This window comes from Galeopterus variegatus, unplaced genomic scaffold (genome assembly GCF_000696425.1).
Source record: "Galeopterus variegatus unplaced genomic scaffold, G_variegatus-3.0.2 Scaffold1479, whole genome shotgun sequence".
Lineage (NCBI taxonomy): Eukaryota > Metazoa > Chordata > Mammalia > Dermoptera > Cynocephalidae > Galeopterus > Galeopterus variegatus.
Window position 1 is genome coordinate 285243 of NW_007727590.1, and position 9153 is coordinate 294395.

At 49.5% G+C, this 9153-nt stretch overlaps 1 protein-coding gene across 1 annotated transcript in view; it reads left to right on the top strand.

Moving 5' to 3' along the window:
- Window positions 1–3807, top strand: part of LOC103594099 (plexin-A2-like) — a 53119-nt gene extending 49312 nt beyond the window's left edge. Inside the window, exon 4 of the mRNA XM_008577288.1 lies at window positions 3213–3807. Coding sequence (XP_008575510.1) covers window positions 3213–3533 — 321 coding nt within the window. The 3' untranslated portion in view covers window positions 3534–3807. The remainder of the gene's footprint in view (window positions 1–3212) is intronic.
- The last annotated feature ends 5346 nt before the right edge of the window (window positions 3808–9153 follow it).

Here is a 9153-nt window from a genome sequence, read left to right on the forward strand (position 1 = left end):
TACCCTTCTGGTGGGCCACCTAAACCATGCCCCCCTTCCTGCTCTGGGCCTCCTGTGGGGACCTGAGTATGAGTCTGCCCAGGCCCCTGAGTTGACAAGACCACCATCTTTGTCCTGCTCCTTCCTTCCTTCCTTCCTTCCTTCCTTCTTTCCTTCCTTCCTTCCTAGCATTCACTTATGAGTGAGAACATGTGGTATTTCTCTTTCCTTGTCTGGCTTATTTCACTTAACATAATTTTCTCCATGCTTATCCATGTTGCTACAAATGGCAGAATTTCATTCTTTTTTATGGCTGAGTAGTATTCCATGGTGTATACATACCATATTTTCCTTATCCAGTCATCCATTGATGGATATTTAGGTTGGTTCCAACTCTTGGCTCCTGTAAATAGGACTGTGATAAACATGGGAGTGCAGGTATGCTTTTGACATGATTTCCAATCCTTTGGGCATATACCCAGCAGTGGGATTGCTGGATTGCATGTATGGTAGTTCTATCTGTAGTTGTTTGAGAAACCTCCATACTGTTTTTCATAGTGGCTGTGCTAATTTACAATTCCACCAGCAGTGTAGAAGAGTTCCCCTTTCCCTGCATCCTCACCAGCATTTGTTTTTCTTGGTCTTTTTAATAATGGCCAGTCTAACTGGGGTGAGATGCTATCTCAATGCAATTTTGATTTGCATTTCTCTGATGACTAGAGATACTGAGCATTTTTGCATGTACCTGTTGGCCATTTGTATGTCTTCCTTTGAGAAGTGTCTATTCATCTCCTTTGCCCATTTTTTAATTGGATTATTTGTTTTGAGAATGGATAGAGACCAAGGGGAAACTCATTCACTGAGAACCCACCATGCTGTCAGCCCTTTGCCATCCTAAAGTAGCCCATCCTGCCCTCCTGGGCCCATGACACCCCACCCACTGGGGGCAGAAGTGCATGAGCATTTCTCTAAAGACCCTCAGAAGAGGAGCTTCCATAACTCTCTTCCATCTGACCGTTGGTGACCTCTGGAACCTCAGGGTCAGGAAGATCGACTTTCCGCATTACAGTGTACAGTACACCGTCACATGCCTCATCTCATTTAGTTCTCCTAGCACTCGAGAGGTGGGTTATTCTTATCTCAATTTTGAAAATGGGTTGAACAGAGAGAGCTCAGTAGATTATTCAGTCAGTCAGCAGTGGAGCCTAGACATAAACCCCAGTTTTGTGGCTCAGAGTTCACAGCCCATGATGTCTCAGTGCCCTGGGTGTGTCTTTCCTCGTATCCTACCTAAAGCAGTCTTTCGGACAATATTGTCAGAACCCCCATTCTGTGTAAGCTGTAGGTTTGGGGCTCTGGGAGATGTACAGGGTGGTGGGACGTGGGTCCTTTTCTCAGGCGCCTGTTGGAAGGCATAGGATGTGTTTGCCTCCTCTCTCTTCCCCTGAAGACAGGGTTAGGGTGCTCCCTTCCCTCAGAGATTCTGGGGTGCAGCACAGGCAGTGGGGCCATGTGGAGCTGGGGAAAAGAAGCCCGGAAATCAGGTGCCCAGGGCTCCTGTCCCAGCTCTACAGCCATTGACCCAGGGAAATCACCAGGTTCCCTTATCTCAAAAATGAAACTTTATAGTTTCTGCTTCACAGATTTAGTGAGATCATGTGTGTGAAAGCATTTGGGAGCTGCATGCTCTCGACTGAATGTAAGGGGCTAGTGTTCTCATTCCTCCCCTTGTTGACCCACCTGATTAGCCACTTCAGACACTCGGTAGACATTTTTGTTGCTAATCATTATTGTACCCTGACAGTATGTCCTGTGACCAGGGCAGCTACAGTTAACATGCTTCAGCTGCTGCACAAAGCCTATGCCCTCCTTCCCATCAGTTAAAGATGTTACGCATGTGATGGTAGGTTAGGATACCAACCTCCTTTAAAAAAGGACATACAATGGGCAGGGCCCTAGAGGAAGAACCTGACGTCTACAGGTATATCCCAGGAGTACCTGGCCCAGTAATATATACTTTTTTCTCCTGCAGGTAGAGAAAAACGTTGCTAGGAACTTTCCTAAGATCTTGGTCATCACTCCAACAGGAAGGGAAGCAAGAGTTCAGACAGGGCAGAGTACCTTGCAGACACCTTTCCATAGCTCTGGCTGTCTTGGTCTCTCCAGGGAAGATGTGGCTTGAGAAATCATCAGGTTTGCTTTCATGAGGTCAGTTTTAGGGAGCTGAGCTGAAAGCACAGAATAAAAAAGAATGTCACATGTTGAGTGCTCATGAGGTTTCCTTTGGAGTACATTCATTGTTAAGGCTGTCACTTGCTCCCTTCCAAATCCAGCCTCCTGCTGTCTCTCTCACACACTGTACTGAAAGCACAGAATAAAAAAGAATGTCACATGTTGAGTGCTCATGAGGTTTCCTTTGGAGTGCATTCATTGTTAAGGCTGTCACTTGCTCCCTTCCAAATCCAGCCTCCTGCTGTCTCTCTCACACACTGTATAACTGAGATCAGCCTCTCTGGGATAGGTAACAAAAAACATCTTTCTCTTGCTGGTCCCTGACACACCCCTGCCAGTCTGGGAGCTATTACCTTTTCCAGATGTGGCATAAATGCAGGGCTAATCACCCCAGGGGTCTGCTGGGATCCTTCTCTAAGGGTCTCCAGGGCCTTTTATTTAATCCTCATGACAAACACTAACAATAGAGAAGAAAGTGGTAGATGCCAAGTAGAGGAGCTAAGATATTTGCCCAAAGACAAAGCAAACTGCTTGTAATTCCAGTTCAAAGTTTTTAGGTCTGCAAGAAACTGTAAAATGTCTCTTGTCCCTCCCCTGCCTTCCTACAGGAAGGATTTTGTACTTGCAATTCTCAGTACAGTTCTCCATTCCTTTGCTACTTCTCTGCAGATGTGGGCCCCTTACCGCCCATCCCATTTTCCCCATCACCACCTCCTGCCTCCAAGCCTACCTTCCTGAAAGATGTTCTTGACACTGTCATTAAACAGCTGCCAGCAACACCTGCTGGCATTCTCTGTTGCGAGGCTAACAACCCAACTTTAAAAAGAGAGAATACGAAACAAGAAAGACTATGGGAGGCGTAGTTGCAGGTTTTGGTTTTATTGGTTTTTTTGTTGTAGTTGTTTTCCAAATTACATTTTCTGCATTTCTCTATTGATTCTCTTATTTCTTTGCATTTTCCACTCTCTATTTATGACTCCCCTCTCCCAACGCCCACTTAGAAAATCAAGAAAAGAAAACCTGTTTCAGGATTGAATATGGTGTCAACATGTGGCTGGGAGTTTAATACCTCAAAGAAAAGTCACAGGGGCTATCTCCACCCACCCAAGCCTTCAACAGTGGAGAAAGAAAGAAAGAGAAGAAAAGAAAAATGGAAGAGCCAGCCTTTCCCTCCTCCCTTGTGCAGCCCTTCTTCCAACAAATGCTGGTGTAGGATGATGAAGACAGTGTTCTCAGAATTTGTGCCTCGTGATAACTCTCTCAGAAAGTCATTACCCAGTTGCTTTCCTGACACTGTGCTTGTCCCCTGGTGTTTCTCCTGATTATTCAAGGAGGGACTCATGTCATAAGGAGGCCTGCCACGTCTTTGCCTACTGCACCAATGGCTGCTAAGTCTTGCTAGATGCCTCCAGCATGCACCAGTCTGTCTTGCCTGCAGAGGTACAACCCACTCTGAACCCAAGAGCACCCTATCCTTACCTACACCTGTCCTTACGTGCCATTGGATCCCACTGTCCAGCCAATTTCCTCCTGCTGCCAGCTGGAGCTCAGATGCAAAGCCTAATATATTTTAAGGTGATAGGTCAAAAGTGATAGATTTTTTTTTTTTTTTTTTTGCTTCCAGACAGAGGCCAAGAAGGAATAAAGCAGAGGTTTCAGGAAACCAAGTTGTGTTTTTTTGGTTGCCAGGGGTTTGGGAGCTGGTGAGAGCTGGAGGGGTTGGGTTTCCAGAAGCAAGGTTCAAGGGAGTTTTGCAAAGGTCAACCCAAAGCTGTATTTGTGGGAATGATCAAACTGATGGCTCTGCTGGTTTTCTATTGTGTCACGGAAAAGGCTTCTAGGGAATTCTTGCCAAGTCTTTGGAAGAAAAGATATATATAGCTAAAGATGTGTATATTTATAGAGAGATATATGGATATATTTATGCCAGTCATGCCAATTAGCTCTGCAGGGAGGAGGAGGTGCCTCTGGGAGGAGAACAGGGCACTGGGATCTCCCTGCAGCTCTTTCAGGCCCTTGGGAGAAGAAAATAAGAGCATCATCAAAAGTACCTGGACCCTCGGTCTTAATCCCCAGGGGCCCCGCCTCCTGGACTGATGGAGGCCAAGCTTCCGAGCTGGGAGTTTTCCTTTGAACTACCCAGTTAGGTCCCTGCGGTCTAGAGGGTGCCCTGGGAGGAAATCTTTCTGGGGGTCAGTGATCCTGGAGGAACCTAATGTTCAGAGCAGAGTGTGGGAGGCAAGAATTCCATATGGGAAAGCTCGGGGGTGCTGAGGGGGCTGGGCGAAGCCTTGTGGCTTGATGTCTGAAAGAAGAGAAGGAACGGTCCCGAATTCATTTCTGCTTCCACCTGCGAGAAAAAAGCTTAATTGGACTGTGGGGCTTGGAGGGGCCCAGACCCTGATTTTAGAGGCACAGGGAGGCTTGCCTGTTTAGCTGAGACCATCTGTTGGCCTCCTTGGAGCCTGGAGGAACAGCTGAGGCTTACTGAGAAATTAAGCTAGAGATTCTTTCCAGAAATCTCCCTGGAACTGCACGGGATGTGTGTGTATGTGTGTGTGTGCGCGCATGTGCGCACATGTGCACGTCTGTGTATTTGTGCACATGCCCTTCCTAATTTCTCTCCAGCAAGGGACCTCATGGGGTGGATAAAACAGCCCAGGCCCATGGGTGAGCTGGGTGGGTGGCTTCGCTGGGTGTGCCCAGCATCTGGCTTTGCCATCTCTCATTCCATCTCCATCAAGTCAGCAACTTTCAAAATTGAGTGAAGCATAACCGCTTGCCTCATCCCCACCCCGTGTCCCCCGTCCCCATCCCTGCCTGCACCCTCCCCAGTGAAAGCCCCGGGGTGTGATGAGTAGGTCGGGCTAATGACACTACACCCGCTTTATCTAGGGCTGGCCTTGGCGCACTTCCCTTGACTCTTTCTAAGCAGGGGGTGGGATGGGAGGCAGAATATTATTGCAAAACCCGTTTGGCTGTAGCTGCCACCTGGATTCCTCCTCTGCTACAGGCAGCCTCCTCCTCCTCCCCAGGCAATTTGAACAGCTTCGTGCTGGCAGAGAGACTCCTGATCTAGAGAAAGCCTGCAGGTTGGCAGAACGCACACTCTTACACTTCCCTTCCCTCTCCCAATCTCAGATCACCCACGCCCACCCTCAGGGCCCGTCATCCCTCATTCCTAAGGAGCAAGCTGTCATGTGAATATTTGGAGAAATCAAGAATGAAAGTTATACTCAAGTAAGAACTCTCTAGAACAACAGTGTCCAAGATAACTTTCCGTGATGAAGAAAATGTTTTCTGTCTGTACTGTCTGATATAATAGCCACTAGCCACATGTGGCTATTGAGAGATTGAAATGTGTTAGTGTGCCTGAGGAGCTGAACTTCTGATTTTACTTAATTTCAATTAGTTTAAATGTAAATAGCTACATGTGGCTAGTGGCTACTGTGTACTGGAGGTGCAGTTCTAGAATATGAAGTAGAAATAATTTAGAAGTCTAGGACACCATTAAAGCCTAAAGGAATTTCCTGCATCTCTCAGTCCCAGTTGAAAAGGGGCAGTTTTATAAGGTGCCACTCTGCAAATTCTTTTCAATCTGCCCCAGGGTAAGCTGAATTCCCAGCTTAAAGCATCAGACAGGCCTCTGTCCCCGAGGCAAACGAAGCTGAGGGGTGGAGTAAGTGGGAGTGAGGCCCAGTGCTCCCCCCAGGTCCCCCTTGAGTCCCCAGCACACCTGGCCCAGGCCCCCACCACAGCGTGGGACCCCGGCGGGGGTGCCCTGCAGAGCAGTGCTGCAGCTGCAGACATCTGGTCTGCCTCCCATCTCTGCCCCTTCATTCCTTTTCTGTCAGCAACGGCTCTTGGCCGCTGATGGTCAGCAGAGTCAAAGCAGCCCTGCAGATCTCCCTTCCAGCTCCGCCTACTCCCCCATCCCCTGCTGAGGAAGGTTAAGGGGGAAAGAGAAGAAAGAGGCGGGAAGGCAGAGGGAGGGTGAAAATGAAATGTGAGTGACATTCAAGAAAGTGACTTCACAGGGCTCTCAGTGCCCTCCCTCTGGAGTCAGGGTGAACTTTGTCTGGTTTATAAGCCATCAATGACTTCTCCTCTGTCTGAGTTGCCAAACCCCTGTGACCCACACCCTCCCAACCTCCCATGCACACAATAACACATGTGCCTCCTCCCATACCATGGCAGGCCCATCTGTGACCTTGCTCCCCCCTAGAGAGGGTGGGAGCCCCAGAAGAGCTTTCCCTGTCTATCCCAGACCAAATACATTACACCTTCCTCTGTGACTTCATCCTTCCCCAGTTCCTCTGGGTAAACAGGAGGAAGAGAGGAAAAGCTCTCTTTCTGGGCTGGGAGGTTGGCAGACCCGGCTGGGTTCCACATGTGGAGAAAGCCCAGCCGGGGGAAGGTGTTTCTTTTTCTGATCCTGGCCCCTTGGCCTTTACTGGCTTCCCCAGCCAGGGACAGGACCACCCTGTGAAGTTGCATCCATTCTCCAGGCTGCCCAGCAGCCAGATTCTCCTGAGAGAGAGCCTGCACGGCCCATCCTAGGAATGAGCTAGAATCTAGGAGTATTGGATGCAAACTCCTCCACAGCTCAATTGAGCCAGAAGGCCGCTCTTTGAGCCTCTTTTCTTTCTCGTAACTACAGAGGAGAGCAGAAGAGCCCTCGTTTCGCTACTAAGCAGCAGAGTGATGGCAAATATGCCTCAGTTTCCCTATCGGCAAAATGAAGGGATTGCTCTGTATGGACCTTCCAAGAATATAATTTCCCAACGTCTCTGCTCTTGTGGGCAGAGAAAGGTGTTTTTAGTAGCTACAGAATTGCAATAAATCCTCTTGCAGTTTTTTGGTGGCTCCAATTTCCCAATGAAGAATGAAAAGTTCACTGCTAGTCTCTCCCGAACTAGTCTGGAGTTCCTGCCTCTCCTGTTTTAAGCTCTTGAGCTGAGCTGGGCTGAGATTGACTGAACAGTCTGTGGTGGCGGAGAGAGGAGAGGCACTAAGTAAATTATTAGCCTTTGTGTAGCAGCTAGAGCAGGGAGGAGTTGGAGTGAGGCAACAGAAAGAACTTCCCAAATTAGACAGGATCTCAGGGGAGTGCAGTATTTCCTTTCCTAGCAGAATTTCGGTATGAGAAAGTTGGAGGGGTATGTATGCATCTTGAATGTGATTATTCAGAGCATGATTTCCGAAGACACGCTCTTCTGTCTGTCGGTGCATACCACTTTCTGCTGCCTGTCCTGTCCCTGCTTTCACAGCCATCTCAGGCCTGGTCTGCAGATGGTGGGAAGAGGTGGGCCCTGGGAGGTGGGGTTTGCCAGAGAGCGGGGGTGAAATTGCCCTCCCAGCCCCTCCCTGACTTCTGACCTTTGCACCTTTCTTGCTAGTGATCCCTAAATTACTGAGCTGTCTAACCCTCTCTGGGGAGGAGGGAGGCAAACAGGGCTGACGGGAGGTGCAGCAGAGAAAGTATGAGGTGGAGGTCAGGGGTCATTTCACAGTATGTTTTGGCAAAGGAGGCCCATGGAGCAGCCAGTGGGATGGGGCTTTCATCCTCCAGAGCTTCCCTAACACGGAAAGCAAAAGCTGTCACTTGAGCAGTGATTTAGAGCATGTGCTCTGGGGAACCAGGGGCACCCCTCAGGGTCCAGCCACCCGAGGGAAAGATTAGATAACAGACACAGCTTTGCCCTGTGCCCACGCCTGCCCCTGCTCGTCCCAGCCTTGGGAGATGACAAAAGTGCCTGGGAAGGCAGCACTCTCCCTGGAGTGGGTTTTCTCAGAGCAAGGAAGGCTGTGGCTGGCTGGCACGGGCAAGGAAGTGGGTGGATGGGATGCTTGTTGGAGCCACAGCCACAAGGAGCTTCTTGGATGCTTCTGGTAGCTGTCAGCTTGTCCATGTCATCCAGAGAGCACCTGTGCCAGGCAAAAGAAGGACTGAAAGGAGGAAGAGGTCACAGACTTGGAGCCTGGAGGCTAGAAGTTTCCCACTGAGTCAGTATTGGGGAGGCTCAGAAGGCTGGAGTTTGGGGTTCCAGAGGAGCTAGCCACCAGCACCCCTCTCAAACCTGGGCAGAGGGGAGACACCAAAAACTTGAGCTGACCAGGGCCAACAGTATTTCCTCTTCTTTCCCCTGCTACCTGCATTCCCCTCATCTCAGCCCCCTTCCCCCCTCAGGTGTCTTCTGCCCCGGCTCCCCTTGTTTGCTTTGGAGTGGGGTCAGGGCCCCATACAATGAGCTGGGCTTCACTGGAGCAAAGCTTTCAAAGACCCGGGTGACGGTATCACATGGCCTGTCTCTCTGCTTTCTCCACCACTCACGAGCCATTTGGCCATGGGCTAGATATTTACCTACTGTGACTCTCAGTTTCCTCATCTGTAAAATGGGGATAATAAGCTCACCCTCCCATCTGGATGTGGATGTTGCATAGATTGAATGCCAAGTAGACGCAGTGTGCATACCACGGTGCCTGATACCGTGCCTGATCCTTAGGAAGGGCTCAGTGAGCTTAGTCAGCTCTTTTGTTTTAATTTCCCAGCTCTTTTCTCTGTTGGTGGCTCTTTAACACATAAATAACAGCAGTCCACTCCCAGGCAGCCACAGCCACTGTCATGGCCAAGGCATAGACCGAGTGATGAACTGTTTTCTCTACCTTACCCCCTGCTCCTAGCCATCCAGGCACAGAGGTGCCCGCTTGTACCCCCGACCCCAGCTCCTCTCCCACTCTCTGATGCAGAGGCGTTTCTTCTGCTGACAGCCTGAAGACAGGCCATTTTTCTTCTCCTCCTATATAATGGCCTTTACTCCCCTACCCTGCCACCCCCTTCCCTGCCTTAATGACTTTAACATACCGCGACTGGGGGCAGACAGCTGAACTCGGGTTTGGTAACAAGATTTTGGCAAGCCTCAGCCAGGAGCTGAAAGATCG